Source organism: Oncorhynchus gorbuscha, linkage group LG18, assembly GCF_021184085.1.
Source record: "Oncorhynchus gorbuscha isolate QuinsamMale2020 ecotype Even-year linkage group LG18, OgorEven_v1.0, whole genome shotgun sequence".
NCBI lineage: Eukaryota > Metazoa > Chordata > Actinopteri > Salmoniformes > Salmonidae > Oncorhynchus > Oncorhynchus gorbuscha.
Genome location: NC_060190.1, coordinates 11,951,841 through 11,979,056, shown reverse-complemented (window position 1 = coordinate 11,979,056; position 27,216 = coordinate 11,951,841). Strand labels below are relative to the sequence as shown.

Below are 27,216 nucleotides of genomic sequence, written 5' to 3'. Positions count from 1 at the left end.
AGGCTCTTCTCCCAATAATTCAAATGCACATTTAAAGTCAGTTTAAATGATCTAATTGTCACCTTTGACCTTTCTAGAGCTATTATAGTAATCATAGACTTCAGACTTCCAGAGTAGGGTCAATATTTAAAAAAAATGATAGGAATAAATTAATCCATCGCAAGCCCAGAGTAAAACAGTAAACACTCATGTTCCCATTCATTGTGAACCTCATGAATTGACTGTTAATTTACTGCCATTGTTTTTAGCTAATGCTTTGGGTCCTGTTCCTTCTCAGAGAGAGGGGGAGAGAGAGGGGGGATTTACCGTAACACATGTAATGCAAATCACAGTCAAAGTGGTTTCAGGGGAAGTAGGGAGACTAATAGTGCTGCCCTGAGCGAGTAGAAAACAGTGGGCAGAGAAAATTACAGAACTGCTGAATTTTAACTGGAACAGTGGCTGTCCCAATGAGCCCAGATCCATTTTGAATTTCAATATCGGCCTGTTGCTATTTAGATATGAACCTTTAGGAAGTCCGTGTAAAACTACAAGTACTTGTTTTTTTAGATGAGTGTCCTTTTATTATTAATCAGAGTTCAGTTGTCATGTGAATTAACTTGAATTTGGACAAACTCTCAAGTGTATCAGGTAGAGATATGTGAAAACTACCTTTGCAAAGACGGGGCAAAATACTATTGGGATTAGTAATAAATAATGGTCAATCCTATAAAAATCAATGACCCAGCCAGTCAAAACTAAAGATTGAAAGATCAAAGCCCAACATTCAAAACAATGAAACACATCTTTATTCATGAAAATAGCAGGGAAACAAACAAATGATGCAAATGACTTCCTTTATGGAGGCCAACAGACACCCACAGTCTGCCTTCCTCATTGTGCTTACATGCACCTCTCTCATTCACTTCCTGTTTGACACATACCCTCTGCGTGAGCAGGGTCTATATCTCCACTACTACTACTGCGGCTACTGTGACTGGTGGTAGTCTACAGCTGTTGTTCCTCTGGAGCCATACACAGCACTAGTGAAGGATGTGGCTCATCTGCGTTCCCCCTCTTCTTCTCTCTTGTGAATGAATGGCAGTGGGATTGGTGTCATTGGACCCGAGGGGCTTTCGCACTAACTAACTCCAAAAGGCTATGGATGTTACTGGACGATAACAGCAGGTAAGCCGTGTGGAGGACTAGTGGGCTGTCTGTGGTTGTAAGCCTACCAGGCTATTGTCTTTTCACAATGGATGAGCATGCTTTTGTGGCACAGTCGATGGTGCACTGGGCTTCGGGCCAGAAGGTTGAGGGTTAAGGGGGAATTTGGTAGAGAGGGGTAGCCCCGACTTGGACTTAAACCCGAGTCGAGCAACTGCCAAGAGGTCCAAACTCACCCACGCTAAATTACTGGAGCCTAAATCTAGTATAATAGACAATAGAGTCGTTTCAGAAATATAACATCTGGACAATTTGTGAAGTACTCATCAAGTGTCTATGACTCCAGACATTTAAAATTATATTACATTCAAATTAAGACATTTGACCTTGGATATGAGTTAGTATTGCCAGTTGTCTTCATCTGTGGATGATGCCTTATTGTTGAAAATCTCTAGTTGCCATTGCGCCCACAACTGCTGCAAACTGAGAAAATACTGGTTCCATACATCTGAGAAGGGAACATTTGTGCACTAATCCTGGGACTAGACTAGCCAATCGAATGCTTGTGTTTCTGAGTTTGTGCCTGGCGGGTTGGTCCAGGGGTGTAACAAAAGGGTATTGAAGCAATATTATAGGGCTCCCGAGTGGCGCAGCGGTCGAAGGCACTGCATCTCAGTGCTAGAGGCATCACTACAGACCCTGGTTTGATTCCAGGCTGTATCACAACAGGCCATGATTGGGAGTCCTATAAGGCGGTGCACAATTGGCCCCGTGTCGTCCGGGTTAGAGTTTGGCCGTGGTAGGCCGTCATTGTAAATAAGAATTTGTTCTTAACTGACTTGCCCAGTTAAATAAAGTTTAAATCAAATAAATAAATCGTAATAAGGATAGTTAATAAAGTTCTGGTGATGGGGTATTCTGGTTAGTTGAGGTAGTTATCCATTAAACTGACTACAAATTCCACAAATGGATCAATTAAAATGTGGTGACTATCAGAAACAACACCTGCAAACCCAACTGGGCTTATTAAACTGTTTATGAGTTTGTGGTAGATGCTGTTACACTGATGGGAAAGGCTGTCAAAATGATGTCACTGACACACAAGGAAGGTAACTTGCAGACCCCCACCAAGCAGCATTTTGGGAACTTATTTTTAGACACCCTGTGATTGTACTGTAACTTCTAATACACAATAGGTAGTATGTGTTGGTTGCATGGATACAGTATGCATGCAAACAGTTATTGTATATACACCATTTCGCAGATGCTTTTATCCAAATCGACATAGTCGAGCACGCATACATTCTTCATGCAAATTTTTACGGTAATCGAACCTTCAATCCTGGCATTGCAAACGCCGTGATCTACCAACCAAGCCACAGAGGACAACAGTTATAATACTCTAATACCCCACCTGTCACTTACAGTAGAACTGTGTTTTGATTGACGCACCACTTACAGTAATCTGAAGGTATAGAGTGCATTCGCAAAGTATTCTGACCCCTTGACTTTTTCCATATTTTGTTACGTTACAGGCTTATTCTAAAGTTGGTGTTTTTTCCCCTCATTAATCTCCACACCAATACCCCATAATGACAAAGCAAAAACAGGTTTATATATTTTTGTGCAAATTTATGAAAAATAAAAAACTGATATTACATTTATATAAGTATTCAGACCTTTTACTCAGTACTTTGTTGAAGCACCTTTGGCAGTGATTACAGCCTTGAGTCTTCTTGGGTATGACGCTGCAAGCTTGGCACACCTGTATTTTTGGAGTTTCTCACAGTCTTCTCTGCAGATCCTCTCAAGCTCTGCCAGGTTGGATGGGGAGAGTTGCTGCACAGTCATTTTCAGGTCTCCAGAGATGTTCGAATCGGGTTCAAGTCTGGGCTCTGGTTGGGACACTCAACCACATTGAGACTTGTCCCGAAGCTACTCCTGCGTTGTCTTGGCTGTGTGCTTAGGGTCGTTGTCCTGTTGGAAGGTGAAACTTCGCCCCAGTGTGATGTCTCGAGCGCTCTGGAGCAGGTTTTCATAAAGGATCTCTGTACTTTGCTTCGTTAATTTTTTCCTCAATCCTGACTAGTCTCCCAGTCCCTGCAGCTGAAAAACATCCCCACAGCATGATGCTGCCACCACCATGCTTCACTGTATGGATGGTGCCAGGTTTCCTCCAGACGTGAAGCTTGGCATTCAGGCCAAAGAGTTTAATCTTGGTTTCGTCAGACCAGAGAATCTTGTTTCTTAAGGTCTGAGAGTCCGTTCGGTGCCTTTTGGAAACTTCAAGCGGGCTGTAATGTGCCTTTTACTGAGGAGTGGCTTCTATCTGGTCACTCTACAATAACAGCCTGATTGGTGGAGGGTTGCAGAGATGGTTGTCCTTTTAGAAAGTTCTCCCGTCTCCACAGAGGATCTCTGGAGTTCGGTCGGAGTGACCGTCGGGGTCTTGGTCACCTCTCTGATAAATTGCTGAATTTGGCCGGGAGGCCAGCTCTAGGAAGAGTCCTGGTGGTTCCAAACTTCTTCCATTTAAGAATGATGGAGGCCACCATGTTCTTGGGGACCTTCAATGCATTCTGTTTTTTATTTTTAATACATTTGCAAAAATGTCAGAAACAATTTTCGCTTTGTCAATATGTTTTTTTGTGTGTAGATTGATGAGAAAAATATGCATTTAATCAATTTTAAATTAAGGCTGCAATGTAACGGTCTGAATACTTTCCGAGTGCACTCGGTGGGTAAGTGGAATTCTGTCACAGTCATGCATATTTCTACTCAGTGTTTTCTTCAAAGATGAGTACAATTTTGAGAAATGGCCTCTGCAGCTGGGTGTTGCAGTTTTTCAAAGAATTATTATAATATCACACAAGGAACTACTTAATCCATATCGCAATCATCAGCGTGGATTCACAGTTTTTTTGGCAAAGGCAGAATGAAACAGAATCATTTATTTCATATCTCCAAATGCACTTTCTAACAACCTGCTCTTGATGTGCGAGTGTGTTTCCGGTTTAGGTTTCAGTCTTATTGTGAGCACTGAGGATATTTCTAACACTAGCAAACTGTTAACCAAAGTCATTTAGCAGACGCTATTACCCAGAGTAACCTACAGGAGCAATTATGGTTAAGTGCCATGCTCAAGGGCACATGGACCTATTTTTTTCCCCCACCTAGTCAGTTCAGGGATTTGAACCACAAACCTTTCAGTTACTGCCCTAAACACTCTTAACCGCTAGGCTACCTGGCGCTCTTTCAGCATGCGATTGGAAGTCGCCTACATCTCTATATCTATCTCCAAGCACAAGTGAAAGTGGCAACACCCATTTTTAGCAGACAAGATCGTTTGGTTAGCACTCACATCAAAACGCCATGCCGTATAATTCACACAACCACTCTTCCTGTTTACCTCTTTACCAGTCCTATCTATCTCCAAAATCTACGTTTTTCTACACACACTTTCTACACACAACTTTCCCACAAGATGTACACCTCACTCACCCAGGGGTACGTTCAGTAGGCAAACGTGGAACGTTGCAGATAGAAATCTAGTGAAACGAGCTGACATGATTCCTTATTCTATATGTCAGAGAGGCGTGTTTGTTTGACATATTTTGTTCAACATATTTCTATCGGAATGTCACCTGAACACGCCTCCAGGTCTTCCACATTGCATATACCATATCTACATTGCACATGATACAGTAAAGCATAGATTAGAGCAGTCACATATTATTTACATTTACCTATAATGTACATTTGACATATAATGTGCTCATGATATTTTAACTGCCAGTTTAGTTATAAATGTGAATATATATATATACAGTATACAACACAGTGTGGAGGTTTGGTAGTCATGTCTTACATCAAACCTGGCTCGTAGTTCATAATGCATTTCAGATCATATTTGCATAATTGTCCACTCCCTCATATAATATCTTTACTGGGGACGTGAGGATCAAAGTCTGTGTATAATGACACTGTTGTTCTAACTCTCATTCACCTTGTGGATCTGTTATCACTTGTCTAAATGTGTGCTGAATCGAATCATAAAATATGTGTAGGGTGTACACTAAGGACCTCACAGCAGACTGTAATGCGTAAAAAAAATATTTTTCGTCAGATTCAGTTGAAGTCGGAAGTTTACATACACCTTAACCAAATACATTTAAACTCAGTTTTTCCACAATTCCTGACATTTAATCCCAGTACAAATTCCCTGTCTTAGGTCAGTTAGAATCACCACTTTATTTTAAGAATGTGAAATGTCAGAATAATAGTAGAGAGAATGATTTATTTCAGCTTTTATTTCTTTCATCACATTCCCAGTTTACCTACACTCAATTAGTATTTGGTAGCATTGCCTTAAAATGGTTTAACTTCAGTCAAACGTTTCGGATAGCCTTTCACAAGCTTCCCACAATAAGTTGGGTGAATTTTGGCCCATTCCTCCTGACAGAGCTGTGTAACAGTCAGGTTTGTAGGCCTCCTTGCTCTCATACACTTTTTCAGTTCTGCCCACAAATTTTTGTTAGGATTGAGGTCAATACCTTGACTTTGTTGTCCTTAAGCCATTTTGCCACAACTTTGGAAGTATGCTTGGGATCATTGTCCATTTGAAAGACCCATTTACAATCAAGCTTTAACTTCCTGACTAATGTTGCTTCAATATATCCACATAATTTTCCTCCCTCATGAAGCCATCTATTTTGTGAAATACACAAAATACACAAGTCCCTCCTGCAGCAAAGCACCCCCACAACATGATGCTGCCACCCACGTGCTTCACGGTTAGGATGGTGTTCTTCGGCTTGCAAGCCTCCCCCTTTTTCTTCCAAACATAACGATGGTTATTACGGCCAAACAGTTCTATTTTTGTTTCATCAGACAAGAGGACATTTCTCCAAAAAGTACGATCTTTGTCCCCATGTGCAGTTGCAACCCGTAGTCTGGCTTTTTTATGGCGGTTTTGCAGCAGTGGCTTCTTCCTTGCTGAGCGGCCTTTCAGGTTATGTCTATATAGGACTCATTTTACTGTGGATATAGATACTTTTTTACCTGTTTCCTCCAGCATCTTCACAAGGTCCTTTGCTGTTGTTCTCAGATTGTTTGCACTTTTCGCACCAAAGGACGTTCATCTCCCGGAGACAGAGCGTGACTCCTTCCTGAGCGGTAGGATGGCTGCGTGTGTTTACACTTGCGTACTATTGTTTGCACAGATGAACATGGTACCTTCAGGTATTTGGAAATTGCTCCCAAGGATGAACCAGACTTGTGGAGGTCTACAATTATTTTGTAGACCTCCACATATTATTCTGAGGTCTTGGCTGATTTCTTTTGATTTTCCCATGATGTCAAGCAAAGAGGCACTGAGTTTGAAGTTTGGCCTTGAAATGCATCCACAGGTACCCCTTCAATTGACTCAAATTATGTCAATTAGCCTATCAGAACCTCCATGACATCATTTTATGGAATTTTCCAAGCTGTTTAAAGGCAGTCAACTTAGTGGATGTAAACTTCTGAGTCACTGGAATTGTGATGCAGTGAAATAATCTGGCTGTAAACAATTGTTGGAAAAATGACTTGTGTCATGCACAAAGTAGATGTCGTATCCGACTTGCCAAAACTATAGTTTGTTAACAAGAAATGTGTGGAGTGGTTGAAAGATTTGTTTAATGACTCCAACCTTTGTGTATGTAAACTTCCAACTTCAGTAACTGCAGATGTGGCCGCTTCTATACTTCCACCATAGAGCCTAATGAACTTTACCATCATTGATACCCTGCCACTGCATCCTACTGTACCTGGTTGGGCCTGTACGTGCGAAAGACACCCGCTGGCCGGTAGTTGCATTGAACAAAAGAGGAAGCAATTTACAGCAGAGCATTATCGTGTTATTGTTCAACTTTTGTCTTAGAGGCTGGTGCTCATGCAGTGGTCGGGTTGAGAGGGTAAGGTGATACGAGGAGAGGAGGGGGCCATCAGTGTTTTAAACCCAACAGAGGAAGATTGGATGGGGATATGGGACTATCAATTAAAGTACAATGAGACCCCCCCCCCATCCACCACCTCCTACCTTGTCTGTGGGAGTCTGTCTGAGAGGCTGATCACACCACAACAATGGACAGGCACCTGCATCCCTTCCAGAGCTGGGGAGCTATTTTCCTGTTTGGAAGCTGTTGGAAATGTGATCAGCCTGGGCAAAAGGAAGAGGAAAGGAAAGACGTGAAGAAGAAAGAGTCTCACACTGTGTCTCAGGGTAGAGCATTGTAGAGGCAGAGAAGAAAGCGGGCTAACCTGGTTGGCAGATCTGTTGCTCGTTGTCATGGCTATTACACTGTTTTTGAAAGTAGGGTACCATAGAATTACACATAGTCATTTAATAAGATCTCTATGGAGGGTACAGGCAGAGTGGAAGGCTACCCTGGTTGCCAGATCTGCTTGGCTAAAGCATACACAGATCTGGCAACCCGGCTAGCGGCAAGCTGAAGATCTTGTTGCTGTTGACTTGAGATTACTTGAGGGCCTTCGTCATGCCACATCTGCAGCTGTGTGCAAGGCTGCCCCACCAGGATTGAGTCCCATTCAGGCTTGACCTATACATCTGCTGACAATAAGAATAAATAGTCAGGTTATGTTCGGTCAGGCGCAGTATGACTCAGTTGTTGGCTTGATGGTGGCACTCCAATCCACAAAGTATTTTGGTTTAAACTGGGAGCCAGTTGTTCGTATTGAACAGTTGATCTAACTGATCCTAATTGATTAATTGGATGAGATTGGATGTGTCATGCTAGCTAGCACCTTGGGCTGAAATCAGGGATTAGTGGAAAACCTGCAGATGCTACACTCTTAGGAAAAAAAGGGTTCCCAAAGGCTTCTCCGGCTGTCCCCATAGGAGAACCTTTTTTGGAACCAGGTAGAACCCTTTTTGGTTCCATGTAGGGCTCTAGATGGAACCCAAAAGGATTCTACCAGGAACCAAAAAGGGTTCTTCAAAGGACTCTCCCATGGGGACAGCCGAAGAAACATTTTTAGGTTCTATATAGCACCTTTTATTCTAAGAGTGTAGGGTACTCCAAAATGATATGTGATGTGAAGGAGAAAGGAGAGACTGGGGACATGGCACCTGGAGACAGACATGTGACTTTTAGTCAGCTTTCCTTGTTAACCTCTGTTGCAACAGCTGAAAATGAGGAAGTGACCTTGTTGACGTTTAAGGACATTCATACATCCTCTTATGAAAACCCACAGTTTCATATATGGTCAATAGTTGCCATGTAAACAGAATGATTCAATACCTGAATATAATATTTCTAGAACAGCCTGTTAATCTATGCTATTGTTACATTGACAGTCACTGACAGTCACTGATGTTTAGAAAATGTTGGTATTACTTTGTTTGACTTAATTACACATTCATGAGCCATACTTAATGCATTCATACCACTCCATAATCAGTTAAATAAATTCATAACCTACAGTCATCCATTCTATGGCAGTGGATGACTCACTCTGAATGTCCTACTGTAAATGAGATCATAAGAGTTGCTTTATTACACCCAGAGTCAACATCTGACCCTAGACTGGATACAACCATCAGAACTTCTATGACTTATTACTTCCTTCCCATTCCACCTGGCCGGTGTCCAACACAGTATAGTTCCACAATGACCGGTGGGTCATTTACCGGTTAGTATCAAACAGTAACTTTCCTACACCTACTGACCGTGCCACTGACAACACATCTTGCCTGATCTCAGACCTGTTTGTGTTGTCCTGTCAAATCCTATGGTCATTGTCAAGCCAAACAATGGCAAGACAGACCAAACAGATCTCAGACCAGGCTATAACACTTCTGGGGATACAATACACCTTTTAGCGTGGGCGACGGGGGCTGAGAACAAGGCTGTATGGGAGTGTTGTTTATGTGGCTTCTATTGTTATTGTCAGGCTTCACCATATTGTTGTTAACAGTAGTGGTGCTGGAAAATAATGGTTGAATTACTCTGACCCCCCTGGCCTTTGTTCACATGCTCTTCCTCACGTGGTTCCTTAGGGGCCTTAAATGGCGGGGGCGCCCCGCCGGTTAGCTTCTGGAGCCGGGGGTAACCCTAGATTTCCCCATCCATCTGACTCTCTGCTCTCTGGCCCCGCTGTGTTTGTGTGTGTCACAGGAGGCTGCTGAGGGAAGGACAGCTCATATTAATCGCCAGGACGGAGCGAATGGAATGACATGGAAACCATGTGTTTGGTGTATTTGATGCCGTGCCACTGATTCCGCTCCAGCCATTACCACGAGCCCTGTCCTCCCTAACTAAGGTGCCACCAACCTCCTGTGGTATTTTGTCTGTTTCTTTGTGTATGTGTGGCCACCCAGGCTCATATCTGTACACAATGACAGTTTCCTGTCCTTTGGTCAATACTGTGAAAAGTCCCCCACAAGACCTAAAAATATGGAGACTTCTCGTTGTGAGCATTTGTATCATTGCCTCGCTCAACAGCAGCTGAATGACCCCGTTGAGAAAGTTTGGCTTCGTCTAACCCGTGGCCCCTGTAACGTGACTTTAAAAAAGTCGGTTCCCAGGACCCAAATGAAACCTGCTCCTGGTTTTAAAATGCTTCGAATGAGGTAGTGCTTGTTTTGACTTAGTCTATTTTTATGTTTCAGCTTTATCTCTGTATCGACATAAGGCCAGTGAGGAACACTCATAGATGAGCCTTGGTTGGTCAGAATCAGGGTAAGTTCCCTCAGAGCAGGTGTCTGGTGGGTTTTTCATTCACCGTACGTTGGTGAGATATTACCGCTAATCACCATGGCGACCACTCCTCTGACCTTTTGTGCATTTGTGTGAGCCACTCAAAGGCACAGAATCATATGCAGCGCGGTGCTATCTGGCACACATTATCAGTCACATGTGGGATTTATAGGGGATTTCTCTGTCTCGATGGGGAGTTTTTGAGCCTGTTATTGGATACAAACACTAGTTGGTGGGAGGGATTGAAGTGTCTTGTCTTATGAAAAACGTTTGTTTCCACTCAACAAAGGAAGTTGCACTGTCCACGTCGGAAAGCCCAACCCTGGGCTCTAACCCATGGTAAAGTTCCCCAGTGGGGCAAGACGGGACAATAGGTGGTGCGGCTGCTGCCTAATTCAGTACCTTTTGGATATGTCCCTATATTGGAATCTTAGAATGTGTACAGTCAATTCATACACTAGAAGCCTGGTCCCAGATCTGTTTGTGCTCTTGCCAACTTCTGCCGCTCTCATTGTCAGGACAAAGGTATGGCAATGAGTGATACGAAGTTGGCAGGATAGAGCGAATAGATAATGTACATTTATTAACGTGACTGTTATTGGACCTTATTACGTTGATGCAGAGACAGGATTACAGAAACATGAAACTCCTGTGATTGTGAGTGAAAGCAATGAAATTGCTTGTTATAAAACAACACCCTCACCCTGTCATGAATAACAGGAGATACAACACAATTATAACACGACTGAAACAAAGCCCAACCATAGAGCCTAACACCTGGGTCGAAACAGGCGTGAAACAGAAACATTTTGAAGCCGAAGAATGTGATGTTATTTTATAATATACCCGTTCATGTTCTCTCTTTCAAAACATGTTCAAATCGTTTGGTTTCTACTGAACATGCCCCTGTTGTGTGTCCTAATATCAGGAAGTCCCGTATCCTATTGTCTCTATATGATTCCTAGTAACACAGATGAGGGCGATGCCTATGAAGGGCCCTGGACGGTTCCGACCTTGAATATGTGGACATCTATAAGTACCTAGGTGTTTGGCTCGACTGCAAACTCTCCTTCCAGACTCATATCAAACATCTCCAATCGAAAATCAAATCAAGAGTCGGCTTTCTATTCCACAACAAAGCCTCCTTCACTCACGCCGCCAAGCTTACCCTAGTAAAACTGACTATCCTACCGATCCTCGACTTCGGCGATGTCATCTACAAAATGGCTTCCAACACTCTACTCAGCAAACTGGATGCAGTCTATCACAGTGCCATCCGTTTTGTCACTAAAGCACCTTATACCACACACCACTGCGACTTGTATGCTCTAGTCGGCTGGCCCTCGCTACATATTCGCCGCCAGACCCACTGGCTCCAGGTCATCTACAAGTCCATGCTAGATAAAGCTCCGCCTTATCTCAGTTCACTGGTCACGATGGCAACACCCATCCGTAGCACGCGCTCCAGCAGGTGTATCTCTCTGATCATCCCTAAAGCTAACACCTCATTTGGCCGCCTTTCGTTCCAGTACTCTGCTGCCTGTGACTGGAACGAATTGCAAAAATCGCTGAAGTTGGAGACTTTTATCTCCCTCACCAACTTCAAACATCAGCTATCTGAGCAGCTAACCGATCGCTGCTGCTGTACATAGTCTATTGGTAAATAGCCCACCCATTTTCACCTACCTCATTCCCATACTGTTTTTATACTGTTTTTATTTATTTACTTTTCTGCTCTTTTGCACACCAATATCTCTACCTGTACATGACCATCTGATCATTTATCACTCCAGTGCTAATCTGCAAAATTGTAATTATTCGCCTAACTCATGCCTTTTGCACACTTGTATATAGACTCCCCCTTTTTTCTACTGTGTTATTGACTTGTTAATTGTTTACTCCATGTGTAACTCTGTGTTGTCTGTTCACACTGCTATGCTTTATCTTGGCCAGGTCGCAGTTGCAAATGAGAACTTGTTCTCAACTAGCCTACCTGGTTAAATAAAGGTGAAAAAAAAGAAAAAAAAATAGAAATATAACAAACTATAAGAAGGGAAGGAAGAGAGAATAACAGTTTGTTTTTCTTATCTCTCCATCCCCCTGAAATCTGTCTTGTGGCTTTTCCACGGAACTCATGAGGGCATTTTCAAATGTCCCCTGCGAAGTATACCAAGATGCAAAACTGGACCTGTGTTTCCTTCCTTGATCCGATAAGTCTAATATGTGTTTACAGAAAGAGAGGGATGAGTGGAGAGAGGTGTGATGTTTATCTTCTTATCCCTCTCTTCTACTCCAGGTCGTGAGAAGACATGCAACACACGTCGTGTACTGAGGACCGGATCCAGCATGCTCTGGACCGATGTCTGGATGGGCTCAGACCCAGCCCCACGGCACCACAACCCTGGAACGGTAAGCCTCATCTGAGCTGAGCAGGGTCGGACATGGGCGGGTGTATTTCATCTCTTCGTTGGTGACTTAGTTCATTCTCAGGGAATTTGATTCCCAGTGTATTTCATTTGAGACATACAGTCCTTTATTTCTTTAAGAAAGGCATAATATGGTTGTTCACATGAAATGGAAATCAGGCCTGTTCACAGGCAGGTCTGTCACTGTTGCATGTAGCTCATGTCACAGTATTGATCCAAACTGCAGGAACATTTTCTAAGTGTGGTGTTACAGAAAGTCGACATGATATCAAATAGCATGAGACGTTTCAAGTGTCCAGCAACATGTTAAAACCCCTCCACAAGAAAATCATCAGTCATCAGTCAGACCACACTGACAGTAAATTGTTGTCCTTTCTCAACTTCTGAGCACCAGAACTGTTCGTTGAGTCTGTTGTTGTTGAAAACTGTCAGAGAAGTGTTATTACGCGCTAGAGGAAGTATCAACGTTGACACTGACTGTGGAGGAAGTTGTGCACACACACACACACACACACAGAGACGTGGTGGCATAGACCGCAGTGCGCCTGGAAGCATGATGAGGGAGTGTGAGGGGGTAGGATCGGTTAGTGTAGTAAAGCGTAGCAGCACCAACTGAGTCAGATATCATACACCTACACACTGTGGTTTTCTATATCACATTTTCAGGAGGTACCTTGTTGCCACATACTGTGTTGAAATTATGTTATTATTTTGTTTGAAGTACACTGTGTACCCTTCAGGGAAGCTATATGTTTTAGTTTCATAAACATGTTACACAATGTGGCATGCTCCCTCTGATGTGATGTGACATGTGTGTGTGTTTCAGTCCTGATGTGCTCGGCGGGCCAGTCGTTGAACCGCTGGAGTCTGGAGGAATTGGTGAAGAGAGACCCAGAGAACTTCCTCATCCTCCTGCAGCAGATCCTCAGGAAGACCCGAGAGGTGAGGGGTCACAGGTCATTACTGAAAGGGCAGAGGCTATCATAACTTCTCTACTTAGGATGCTGCTATGACCTAGATTCTTATGGTCACATGTCATGATGACCCCAAGCCTCTACAGGATGTAGGTGGGATTTTAGTCTGATCTACAGTATGTGATTAGGAGCAGTATGCCGTCTTGTGGTGGGAATTGAGAACTGAAACTGTAAAGTGTGGATACGTGAATTAACTTTTGGTTCTGGATATGTGTGTGCAGGTCCAAGATCAGTGTCAGTATGAGCTAGTGGCTCCCCTCGCTATCATGTTCTCCTCCACTCTGTTACAGGTAACGGTAATCAATCAATCAATCAATCAATTAATAAATCAAACATGAAAACCCCAACCTTAGTTACCTCTAACTAGGTGTTTTTCTGGTTGCAGACCCCCTTCTGTCCCCCAGCCACGGAGCTGCTGGAGGAGGCCTGTGAGGTGTTTGGCTGTTTCCTGACTTGGCCAGAGCCTTACTGCAGCGTGTGTAAAGGACTGCTCTCCACCTTACACCAGGAACTCAAGGCCCCAGGTAAACATGGAAAGATGTGGGCTACTCTAGGTTTTATATCTACCCCATGCTTCTATGGGGGTTTTGAACTATTAATTTGCTTCTTTGGGGCGGCAGGGTAGCCTAGTGGTTAGAGTGTTGGACCAGTGAACGGAAGGTTGCAAGTTCAAACCCCTGAGCTGACAAGGTACAAATCTGTCGTTCTGCCCCTGAACAGGCAGTTAACCCACTGTTCCTAGGCTTTCATTGAAAATAAGGATTTGTTCTTAACTGACTTGCCTAGTTAAATAAAGGTAAAATAAAGTGATGTGCATGATGTGGACTGTGAATTAATATGATGTCAAAAATGGATATGTGTAAGACAGCCTTCCTTTTTCTGTGAGGCAACAAGTGCCTACGTCGACTTCTCTCCCAATGGTTCCAGCCATAGTTGCTGAGGGCTGTAATCATTACGCCGATTCTGTTGCAAAACATTTTGCAATAAACTATTTACTCCAAACACAGAAAACGCAAACAAGAGTTTCTATTGGACAAATTCAGATGGGTCCCTCCCCGTTTCATTTAGTTTGCTCTGATTGATTCCACTTGATTCTTAAACGTTAAACAGTTTCCACAATGAATACACCCCATGTCATGTACTGTGGCTCTGTCAACCATGATCAGTGACTGACCCCTAGTGACTCAAACAGATAATGCAGTAAGATGAAACGCACAAATACAGTGAGTATCAGAAAGTATTCACACCCCTTGAGTTATCCCACATTTTTTGTATTTTTTATGAATGACACTTTGGATGGTGTATCAATACAGCCAGTCACTACAAAGATACAGGGATCCTTCCTAACACACTTTCCAGAGAGCAAGAAAACCGCTCAGGGATTTAACCACGAGGCCATTGGTGACTTTAAAACAGTTAGAGAGTTTAATGGCTGCGATAAGAGAAAACTGAGGATGGATCAACAGCATTGTAGTTACTCCACCGAATTGACCGAGTGAAAAAAAGGAAGCCTGTACAGAATATAAATCATACATCCTGTTTCCAGCAAGGCACTAAAGTAATACTGAAAAAATGTGGCAAAGCAATTCACTTTTTGCCCTGAAGACAAAGTGTTATGTTTGGGGCAAATCCAATACAACACATTACCAGGGTTGGGAGTAACGGATTATATGTAGGTACATGTAATCTGTTACATGTAAGGGATTACAAAAAACGGTAACTATAATCTGTTACGTTACTAGCAAAAATATTGTAATCAGATTACAGATACTTTTCAAAAACTAGATGGTTACTTTGAGGATTACTTTTAAAATCAGAATGGATGTTTGCGGAAGAAAATATTTGACACTTCTCTGTTTGTTCAATGACATTCAAATCAGCTTTGAAAAAAGGGGCAAATTTAAAGTTTGTTCAACCTGAGAAAGTCTGACCACAAGTCAGAGACACTCTTAATGACACATGGATCATAGGAAAAGAGCAGGAATAGGCTTTTGTAGGCTACAGTCCAACCAAACTGCTGTCGGCATCCAAAGATTATCCAACTTGAATAAACGCTTGGAGGTCAGGATGCCAGCAGTGGTGGAGTCTACGGCGAAACGGGATATAATTCATTATTGATATCTACATAGCGCATTGATGTGAATCATGCTGCTGCTCTCATTTAGCTATTTGCGTCATACAGATTGTGGTTGTTGTGGATGTCTGTTCATAAATCTAAATGTGTATTTGAACCCAATAATGGTTGAATACAAGAAGTTTAAACTTCCTATCAATCATAGTTTTTGAAACCAGTGGACAGCCGGTGAAAAATGTGCTCTCGCAACAGCTGCATAGTGAGGATCCAAGCCTATGGAATCAAAGTGGGGCTTTTATTGCTCAATCTAATTCATGCTGATAAAATAATTCCATAGGCCTAATGGACACATGCTCAAATGTGCTAAATGTTGATAGACATTGAGGCAATCTGAAGTTGCTACATCCATTTTTGGACTTAAATATAAACGTTTGGACACACCTACTCATTCAAGGGTTTTTCTTTATTTGTACTATTTTCTACATTGTAGAATAATAGTGAAGACAGCAAAACTATGAAATAACACACAAGGAATAATGTACTAACCAAAAAAGTGATAAACCAATCAAAATATATTTTAGATTCTTCAAAGTAGCCACCCTTTGCCTTGATGAAAGCTTTGCACACTCTTTGGCAAAGCATGCCATTCCATGAGCGCAGCATTTATTTTTCAACTTGAATCAATGATCCCAATCAGTCCTCCATGACAACAAAATCATAAACAACAGAGTAGGGCTGGCTAATAAGTCTTTAGTTTTGGGGTCATAAAACTATTTGGCTAATCTGTACTTCCATATTTCTAAGTCCTATTCTTGAAGATCAAGTGGTATAACATTTATTGGAATGACTGGAATTCTGACAGGCTTTGGTTTCTAATGTAAAGATATAATTTAATCGTATTATATGTTGTAGAAAGCGATGGGGTAGAAGAAGAATCAACCCATAAAGTAACATTTAACATCCATATATTGCCAGCTATGTAAACTTTTTATTTTATTTATTTTTACCCCTTTTTTCATGGTATCCAATTGGTAGTTACAGTCTTGTCTCATCGCTGCAACTCCCGTGCGGACTCGGGAGTGGCGAAGGTCGAGAGCCATGCCTTCTTCCGAAACACAACCCAGCCAAGCCACACTGCTTCTTGACACAGTGCCCGCTTAACCCGGAAGCCAGCCACACCAATGTGTCGGAGGAAACACCATACACCTGGTGACCGTGTGAGCGTTGTCGTGTAAATTTCCTCTATTTACCAAATCATGGGAGCAAACCACACACACACGTCAGAGTTAGTTATAAAAGTCCATCTTTAATTATATGAGCTCTATCACAATCCTGTGACTCTCAGATAAATTCAGTGTCTCTCAGTGAATTCTCTGAGAGCCCCCTTACAATGCAACTGAGTTCCTTTAATAGCAAAGACACACATAGTCAGACAGCATAGACATAATTCATCGTTCAGCTTTGTCTCCTTTCCCAAACCCCAGAACCATAAACCAAATCCACCATATCAACAGGCATATATCAAATTGTCATTTAGATACAACCCACTCTAAATACAAACTACTGGACAACTCACGGAGAGGAGGGTGAGGCTATAGGTTAAGATAAAAGCAACATTAGAGGGAGCATAGAATGATTCCAGACACTGCAACCCTTCTTTCCCCACTAGAAAAGGGTAGGGAGTAAAAGATATGTTTACACATGATGACACTTTGACCTCTCCCCTCTCTGTGGCCCATGCAACTTAGTCCTGACATAGAACAGATAACTGCCAACCTCGCCACAGTATTATACAAAAATACCATTCTGATGCGAAGTAACTTACACACATTTGATGAATATTAAACATCTTACAAATGTTACCAACAAATTCTGATCCTTCCACGACAGCGTGCATTGCGCCTGGCCCACCACAGGAGTCCCTAGAGTGCGACGGTACAAGAACATTCTGGCCGGCCATGCCCTCCCCTAACCCAGTCGACTCTGGGCCAATTGTGCCATGGGTCTCCCGGTCACGGCCAGCTGTGACAGAGCCTGGACCTCTAGTGGCACAGCTAGCACTGCGATGCAGTGCCTTAGACCTCTGTGCCACTTGGAAAGCCTAGCTATGTAAACTTTAACATTGACTTATCCTGTAATAGATGTTGTTCAATTGGTAACATACATTTTTGTCTTCTTCTAATGTCTCTTAAGGGGAAAGTAATCTAAAAGTAATGGAATGTAATCAGATTACGTTACAGAGTTTGGGTAATACCAAAGTTACGTTACTGATTACAATTTTGGACGGGTAACTTGTAACGGAGTACATTTAGAAAGTAACCTACTCAACTCTGCACATTACTGAGTACTAGTCTCCATATTTTCAAGCATAGTCGTGGCTGCGTCTTGTTATGGGTATGCTTGTAATTGTTAAGGACTGGGGAGTTTTTCAGGATAAAAAGGAAACGGAATGGAGCTAAGAACAGGCAAAATCTTAGAGGAAAACCTGGTTGTCTGCTTTCCACCAGTCACTGGGAGATTAATTCACCTTTCAATAACCTAAAACACAAGGCCAAATCTACACTGGAGTTGTTTACCAAGAAGATAGTGAATGTTCCTGAGTGGCCGAGTTACAGTTATGACTTAAATCTACTTGAAAATATATGGCAAGACCTGAAAATGGTTTTCAAGCTATGATCAACAACCAATTTGATAGAGCTTGAAGAATTTTGTAAAGAATAATGGGCAAATGTTGCACAATCCAGGTGTGGAAAGTTCTTAGAGACTTACCCAGAATGACTCACAGCTGTAACTGCTGCCAAAGGTGCTTCTACAAGTATTGACTCAGGGGTGTGAATACTTATGTAAATGAGATATTTCTGTATTTCAATTTCAATACATTAGCCAAAATAATATGTTTTTAACTTTATCATTATGAGGTATTGTGTGTTGATGGGTAAGAATTTTTTTTACAATTCAAATCCATTTTGAATTCGGCTGTAACGCCACTATATGTGGAATAAGTGAAGGCACTGTAGATATAACATAATCGGATTAACTTGATCACCTCAAATTGATCAAGTTAGGTAAATGAATAGTCAGGTTTAGGTAAACGTGTCTGCTCAAACATGTGCCATTGGTAATGGAGCAGTGCTTGACGGTTCTGTGGTAGCCTGTTCTTGGAAAGCGGATGTGTGATACTTCAATTCACAAAAGAAAAAAAGCAGAACTATAACAACCTGTCAACTACCTGGAAGAGGATAATGACAGATCGAATCAAAAATAAGACTGAAATCTGAGAAAGTCACGTCAGGTACAGGCCAATGAATGAATGAATGAATGAATGAATGAATGAATGAATGAATGAATGAACGAATGAATGAATGAATGAATGAATGAATGAATGAATGAATGAATGAATGAACGAATGAATGAATGAATGAATGAATGAATGAACGAATGAATGAATGAATGAGTGAATGAATGAACGAATGAATGAATGAATGAATGAATGAATGAATGAATGAATGAATGAATGAATGAATGAATGAATGAATGAACGAATGAATGAATGAATGAATGAATGAATGAATGAATGAATGAACGAATGAATGAATGAATGAATGAACGAATGAATGAATGAATGAACGAATGAATGAATGAATGAACGAATGAATGAATGAATGAATGAATGAATGAATGAATGAATGAGCTTGCAGTGGTGTGAATGGGCATCACTATTTTGTGATGTTGTGAGATCAAATGATGATATAATTGTGTGCAATACAATACTTTTAGTGTGCAAAGAAAAAACAACTTATTCAGCGTGTGTTCACTTCACAGGCATATCCTATCACAGACTGGTGAGAGAAGAGCAAGGCCTGGCCACCTCAAAACATCGCTCAAAAACAATGTAGGTTGTCAACAGTTTAACTGCTACGTTTTACGACAGATGATTCTAAATGACTGTGCATTTTTGTCATGCACATGTAAAAACCACACATCTGGAACTCCACTTCAGTTATTGGTTCTCCCCACCCCTTCCCTGCCCAATATATCACTACTTCCTCTTCACTCTGTGGGTTTTTCTTCTGTTAGCGTTCCCCTTGTTTCCATGTAACTGGGCGTGTGTTTATATACACGACTTTGCATGTGTGCCGAGAGACAAAGGCATTTCTATCTTCCTGTTCTAGAATTCATGCAACAACGAAAAATAATAATCACTTTGTTTTTTTAGAGCGCAGACCTCCTATCACCCCTGTGTTTTCCACCATGTCAACCCTATGTCATCTCATCCCTATAGGACGGTTCTGTTGATGAACCCTAGTGAGGTGCCTCCTGAGTTCCTGTCTGTAGCAGACCAACTGAGTAGTATCCAACGGTCCCAGAGAGAGACCTATATCACCCTGGTCAAACATGCCTACCAGGCTACCCTGGGCACCAAGTACACCCTGGCCAGCATCCACAAAGCCCTGCAGGTACTGGACGACACAATATACCACTGGAGCGCTATGGAGATACCGATAGAAATTGTGATTTTAGCTAAGATTTTGTTAGTCTTGATGGATGTGTAATCTGTTAGTTTTTACCCATCATGGTCAAAATCAACGGTTAGTAGTTTGATAGATTGTTAGTACCGATCTTCTGTACAGAAACACAACGTGACTTTCTCGCCACAGGTCAAGAGTCTAGAAGTGCTGGTGGAGATCTTCTCCATGGTAACTGACGTCCTGGAGATGGCCGCTGCCATGGACGACCCGGCGAAAGGCCGTGATCATGTGACGCGGGGCCTGGAGGGGCTGAGGGAGAGGATGGGCGTCCCAGCGTCCGATGTCAGGAAGTCTGAGGGTGAGAGGGTGGATCCTAACCAGTGTATTGATTTGTCAAAATTAGGCAACTGGGAAAAAATGTCCATACAATGTGTGTAAATGTTGTTTCGTTGTATTTACTCTGTTTTTAGGAATGCTGCAAACGCTACCACTGCCCACAGCCAAGTGCTACATGTTTCACTGGGACAAGGACAACTTTGGTAAAGGACTTTGGTCTTCAGTCTCTCATGAAATGGCTTGTCATGGGATCCCCCTTGAGTCTGGTTCCTCTCTAGGTTTCTCCGACCTAGGTTGACTTTCCTTTCCGTTTGATGGTTTCAACTTGGATTGTGACAAATGACTTTGTCGACGGTCCTTTACAGTACATGCAACTGATAGGCTGTGTCCTTGTGGTTTTCAGACATCCTCAACACCATACTGGAGAACGACCTAACCGGCTTCCAGACCTCCAGTGGTCAGGGTGATGGTGAGGAGGGGGAGGAAGATGCAGAGTTCGACCTGGAGGAGGAAGAGGGAGAGCAGGAAGAGGGAGAGAAGGAGTTTGTGCGTAGACATGTCGGAGACAACGGCTGGAGCGTGGACCACCGAGCCTCCACCTTCTCCACCGTCTCCTCCCTCTCCACTGCCTCTAAAGACTCCATGTACTCCAACTTGTCCGAATCCTACACCCCCTCCATTCTCTCAGTCACTTCCGGCATCGACAGCGACTTCTACGAAGATCCCGAGGACGCCACCTCCAGCCCCTCCCCTTTGGAACGGAGCCCATCATCCGGCAAGTCAACCAAAGCTTTGGCTCGTCGGAGCCAGCACTTCTCCCGTTTCTTCAAGACAAAGACGCAGTCCCTGACCAGAGCCAAGAGCCTCGGCAGCCCAGATGCTACGGACTTTGTCCCTGTTCGTTCAAAGCGCTCCAACTCCCTCCCGCAGCAGGTGCACCTACGCAACCCAGACTCTTTGTTCCAGACCCCCTGTACCCCCCAGGCCCTCAAGCACGTGTGCTTCCGCCGGAGGCCCATCCTGAGCAGTGACGAGGAGGGTAATAGTAATGCCACCACCCTGAGGGTGGTAGTGTTCGGGGCCGACCATGTGGCGGGCAAGGTGGCGAGGGCCTATAGTAACTTACGCCAGAGAGAGAACGTTTGCCCGAGCCTCAGCAGAGCCTTCCGGCTGCAGTTCTTCTTTGTGCCTGTGAAGAGGGACGGTGTTGTGAGGTGCCCCAGTCCCAGGTGCCCTAGCCCCGGAGGCCAGTCGGCTAGCCCACGGAGAGGAAGTACATCCTGTACAGTGAGTACAACTCTTATAGTATAGTGGCTCTTTTTAAGTGGCCCTATCAGGATTATAGCATAGTGGCTCTTTTTAAGTGGCCCTATCAGGTTTATAGTATAGTGGCTCTTTTTAAGTGGCCCTATCAGGATTATAGCATAGTGGCTCTTTTTAAGTGGCCCTATCAGGTTTATAGTATAGTGGCTCTTTTTAAGTGGCCCTATCAGGTTTATAGCATAGTGGCTCTTTTTAAGTGGCCCTATCAGGTTTATAGCATAGTGGCTCTTTTTAAGTGGCCCTATCAGGGTTGGGGTTAATTCTATTTCAATTCAAGTCAATTGGGGAGATAATTGAAATTTTATTTATAATATTAAGTTTCTTCAATTTATAAATTAAACTTCAATTCACTTCCTGATGAGATGGACCCAAACCATGTTAGTTTCTGGTGCACCATAAGAAACATCAGCTCTAAAGCGTAACCTCTATTCTAGATAATGGGTTGATAGCTGTTTAGGCTGACATATTGTTCTTCTAGGAGCTCAACATTCTTGGCACAGAAGACAGCACTAACGACATAGCCCGTTTCATTGGTATGCTGGACCCCTGGTACGAACGCAACACCTTGAGCCTGCTCAGTCTACCGGCCAACGTGGTGTGTCAGGTAAGACCACATTTTGTGTGACATATCAAATGATAAATATGATGAAAAAAAGAATGTGTTGTCTCACCCACAGTCAATGGTGTTCACTGTGTCTTGCAGCAAACCTCGAAGATGGAGTCCGAGTTGTATGATAGTTCCTATGAGGATCGTCTGCCCATCCTGGCTGACCTGGTGTTGTACTACTGTCGCCATGCCACCAGGCCTGCACTGATGCAGCTCTACCAAGCAGAGGTGAGGCCTGGATTCTCTTTCTGTCTCTTTCTCTCTCTCTCTCTCTCTCTCTCTCTCTCTCTCTCTCTCTCTCTCTCTCTCTCTCTCTCTCTTGCACACACACACACACACACACACACACACACACACACACACACACACACACACACACACACACACACACACACACACACACACACACACACACACACACACACACACACACACACACACACACACACACACACACACACACACACACACACACACACACACACACACACACACACAGACCACACATCTCCTGCACTCAACCTTCCATGTTATAAATGTGTGTGTTGACTGCTTGATGTCCTTGGGGTTGTAGATGACGTTAGCTGGAGGCGAGAGGAGGACAGAGGTTTTCCTTCACTCCCTAGAGCTGGGCCACACCGCAGGGACACGAGCCATCAAGGCTATGGGTACGGACATCTGCCTCAGTCTCCTATCAAACAGCCCATAATAAACAACAGGCAGTTCAGATTTTCCAATTAGAAAATATGCAGCCGGGAGTCCGAGGTCTGGGTGGATTATGGCTATGGGAACATCTGTTGTTTCAATCTCTGATTCAGAGACTCAATTTGTCTCATTTGTTCCCACATGTCGTTTTTTTCAATGCTACATGACTGAATCTCTTCCATCGATTTTTGCTTTTTAAAAAACAAAGTGATACTAAATGTATAAATCATCATTCTCCGTATTCATCATCATCAATGATTGATTATTCATCTTCAGCATCATGTTCAGCTCTATGGCTGTATCCTAATAGGGAAGCTCTGTGTTTGTCCGTTTTGTAGGTGCCGCGAGCAAGAGGTTTGGGATCGATGGCGACCGGGAGGCAGTCCCTCTGATGTTAGAGGTGGTTTACAACAGGGTAAAGATGGTGTTCAGCAGCTCTTCATCCTTCTAGAAACATACTGACCGTGTCAACTGCATAATGAATCATTATTATCTTTGCCTGATGCATCTCTGAGGTATTTCTCTCTCTCGCTCCTTCTTTTTCTCTCTCAGGTGGTCATCAGTGGGAGAAGTCAATGGACGAAGAAAGACAAAGTGTGCACCTCCATCAACCTGACCAAAGCCTGCAAGAATCCAGAGGAACTAGGTGATATAACGACAGCAATAAAATAAACTACAGTAAAATAAAGTTCTGGGTTCATTCATGAATTGGACATTTTTTGGGTTCACGCTTTTTAGAAAGCAGCCGAATCAGTTGTAGGTTTGAAAGTTTGTTTCGTCAACGCAGACATCCTGTTTTGATCCCTTCCTTCCCCCACGGTTTCAGATTCAAAGATGGAGTGCTTGCAGTTGACAATGACAGAAGTACTGAAAAGGCAGAACTCAAACAAATCTAAGAAAGGCTACAATCAGGTGAGCAGGATGTTGTCAGATCGAGTCGGTGCGACTTGCGTGCATCAACAACTTCACATAAACCGCCGCGCTCTATAAGGACTCCATAAAGAGGTCTGTAGCAACATCTCTCGTACCCCGAGAACGAGATTCTTTCTAGATCAACCCGATAGGAAATACGATGTACACTTTCACAGACACGTCACAGTTTCTACTTTAACAGAACACGACTTTCACTTGAGGTCTTTTTGTTGTTGTTATTGTCCAACCCTTTTCCTGTTCACTGGATCTTACATTAATGTGACACACTGCATCCTGTAGCTCAGGCAAATATAGCATTAATGCCACTAATGAATGCTTTTCTATATGTCCTTAGGGCTGGTTTCACAAACACAGATGAACCTAGTCCTGAACGCTTTCACTGGAGATTATCCTTTGATTGTGTTTTTGATCCAGGACTGTGCTTAGTCTTGGAGTCCCATAATATACTTGTATTGCTTCTAATGGCCAGTTTCTACTTGACAGCAACTGAGTGTTACTGAGGTGAAGGTGGACAAGGTGCAGGTCAGTGGGACTGGTAACACCACCTTCGCTGTGTGTCTGGACCAGGATGAGAAGAAGATCTTCCAGGGTGTCACCAGGTACAGGCACACACACACACACACACACACACACACACACACACACACACACACACACACACACACACACACACACACACACACACACACACACACACACACACACACACACACACACACACACACACACACACACACACACAGTCACAGTCTTATACAACTAACCTTGTGGTCCCATTCAAAATCCTATTTTCCCTAACCCCTAAACCTAACCCTAGCTCCTAACCCCTAAACCTAACCCTAGCTCCTAACCCCTAAACCTAACCCTAGCTCCTAACCCCTAAACCTAACCCTAGCTCCTAACCCCTAAACCTAACCCTAGCTCCTAATCCTAAAACTAACCTTAGCTCCTAACCCCTAAACCTAACCCTAGCTCCTAACCCCTAAACCTAACCCTAGCTCCTAACCCCTAAACCTAACCCTAGCTCCTAACCCCTAAACCTAACCCTAGCTCCTAACCCCTAAACCTAACCCTAGCTCCTAACCCCTAAACCTAACCCTAGCTCCTAACCCCTAAACCTAACCCTAGCTCCTAATCCTAAAACTAACCTTAGCTCCTAACCCTAAACCCCCTAGAAACTAGAAATAGCATGTGACCTTTTGGGGACCAACAAAATGTCCCCAGTTGGTCACATTTTTGTTTTACAATTCTTAGTTAAACACATCCACACAGTCTCCACAAGTAAAGTTAAACACGTCCACACACACACACACACACACACACACACACACACACACACACACACACACACACACACACACACACACACACACACACACACACACACACACACACACACACACACACACACACACACACACACACACACACACACACACACACACACACACACACACACACACACACACTCTGACCACAGTGTCTCTTTCCCTCCCTCCTTCTCTCCTAGGTGTGAAGTATCTGTATGCTACAAGCCTGACAGCTCTACAGACTGGAGGTTAGACCAGGGTCTGTCCGCCCAGATCCAGCCTCTCCACCCCACCTTCTGCTCCCTCCTCTGCCTGCCCATAGCCACCTTCAGCGGGGCACAGCCCTGAGAGGGGAAGACTAGCCTGCCCATAGCCACCTTCAGCGGGGCACAGCCCTGAGAGGGGAAGACTAGCCTTAAAAATATATATATACTTTATGTATTTATGACACTTTTTTTTACCAGACAGCTGGTAACAGAGGGGGAGTAAGTGGAAATGAAAAGCCTTGAGTCTGTGGACCAGACTAAAATTAAGGGAAGTGACTCTTTTTGGAGCCAAGGGACATTATGGCTGCTGGATGGTTCAGCGAACCATCCTCCTGTGATGACTAACATTGCCTGAGGCCTACAGACCTCCGTTGGGCTAACACAGTCTTGTGACATTCAGGAGACTGGGGTTCAATACCCAGTTGCTAAAATGGACACTATGGATTATGTAAATGATGTACATTTGTATACTATATATTTCTTCCCTCAAAATAACTTCAACATTACACTGTAGCTACGCTGGTATTGGTGCAAGGTATTTGGAAGCACTGAAGTCCTCTCTTCCTGCACTGTAATGAGCAACGGTTTCCTGAAGTGGGACATTTCTGAAATATCACAGTGACTTCTTTAGACCAGCAGGGGAGTCCATTGTGTTCACTTTCCCACACGAGAGCAACGTATGTCAGGATAATGAGGTAGAAAAGGCAGCCTTTCTCAGGACTCCACAGACTCACCCAAAATGCAATTATGTTCAATGTTGTTTTTACATTTAAATGTATACATTTGACATTGTATTAAACAATCCCATTTTTGACATTCCATTGTACATAATATAAGATGTATCATACTAAGTAGCACACTGTAATGTTTATTTGACACTGTATTTGACAAAACATAAGATATATTTGGTTTATTTAGCTGATACCGATGACCGCAGGAAAGGACATAGATATTCCAGGATAGATTGACCTGGTGTCATAGACCAGTCTATGGTGCTACAGAATATACTCATCCAGTCCTTTTGTTAATCAGTTGTCTAATGTATTGCTGTCTACAGCTTTGCACTGGCGAAAATGGATATGGTCACACTAGTCAATCATACAGCAGAATAGAATGCAAAGTAAAAATGCTTTTAAAAAAGGGTGAGGTTGGTATGTTAGACATCTTTGTGTTTAAATGGGTAGGACTCTGGGTTTATCCTGACTGTGACCTAACCAGTTTCCCTATGATGTCAGGAAAACACAGCAGACTAGTAATTACACATGCATACCGAGTGTACACAACATTAAGAACACATTCCTAATATTGAGTTACACCCTCTTTTGCCCTCGCAACAGCCTCAGTCCATCAGGACATGAACTCTACAAGGTGTCGAAAGCTCTTCCATAGGGATGCTGGCCCATGTTGACTCCAATGCTTCCCACAGTTGTCAAGTTGGCTGGATGTCCTTTGGGTGGTGGACCCTTCTTGATACACACGGGAAACTGTTGAGTGTGAAAAACCCATCAGCGTTGCAGTTCTTGACACATGCAAACCGGCACCTTCTATCCTACCCTGTTCAAAGGCACTTAAATATTTTGTCTTGTCCATCGCCTGAATGGCACACAAACAAATAAAATCCTTTAACCTGTCGTCTCCCCTTCATCTACACTGATTTTGAAGTGGATTTAACAAGTGACATCAATAAGTGATCATGGCTTTCACCTGGATTCAAATCAAGTCAAACTTTATTTCTCACATGTGCCGAATACAACAAGTGTAGCCCTTACTGTGAAATGCTTACTTACAAGCCCTTAACCAACAGTGCAGTCTACAGTATGTCATGGAAAAAGCAGGTATTCCTAAAGTTTTGTACATTCAGTGTATAAGGTTAACTTCAACAGACAGA

The 27,216-nt window shown here is 43.1% G+C and overlaps 1 protein-coding gene across 2 annotated transcripts; it reads left to right on the top strand.

The window, feature by feature from the left end:
* The first annotated feature begins 915 nt into the window (after positions 1–915).
* LOC124003370 (phosphoinositide 3-kinase regulatory subunit 5-like) lies at positions 916–27,002 on the top strand. 2 transcript variants are annotated; one of them, XM_046311554.1, is made up of 20 exons: positions 916–1,167; positions 9,324–9,468; positions 9,818–9,887; positions 12,202–12,314; positions 13,158–13,273; positions 13,527–13,595; positions 13,691–13,829; positions 19,202–19,271; positions 19,662–19,836; positions 20,038–20,206; positions 20,319–20,387; positions 20,588–21,471; positions 21,986–22,111; positions 22,211–22,342; positions 22,689–22,782; positions 23,158–23,234; positions 23,372–23,465; positions 23,646–23,731; positions 24,236–24,351; positions 25,263–27,002. In XM_046311554.1, exons 4-20 carry the CDS (start codon positions 12,215–12,217, stop codon positions 25,408–25,410), a joined length of 2,664 nt encoding a protein of 887 aa, XP_046167510.1. In that variant the 5' UTR covers positions 916–1,167; positions 9,324–9,468; positions 9,818–9,887; positions 12,202–12,214; the 3' UTR covers positions 25,411–27,002. The 2 variants fall into 2 exon arrangements, with proteins under 2 accessions (XP_046167510.1, XP_046167509.1); XM_046311553.1 differs by lacking the exons at positions 9,324–9,468; positions 9,818–9,887.
* Positions 27,003–27,216: the final 214 nt, after the last annotated feature.

Coding starts and splice junctions, on each gene's coding strand:
- LOC124003370 (XM_046311553.1), top strand. CDS start 12,215: ATGCAACACACGTCGTGTACTGAGGACCGGATCCAGCATGCTCTGGAC. Junction 20,388..20,587: donor CTGGGACAAGGACAACTTTG/GTAAAGGACTTT, acceptor TGTGGTTTTCAG/ACATCCTCAACACCATACTG. Junction 23,235..23,371: donor TAGAGGTGGTTTACAACAGG/GTAAAGATGGTG, acceptor TTTCTCTCTCAG/GTGGTCATCAGTGGGAGAAG.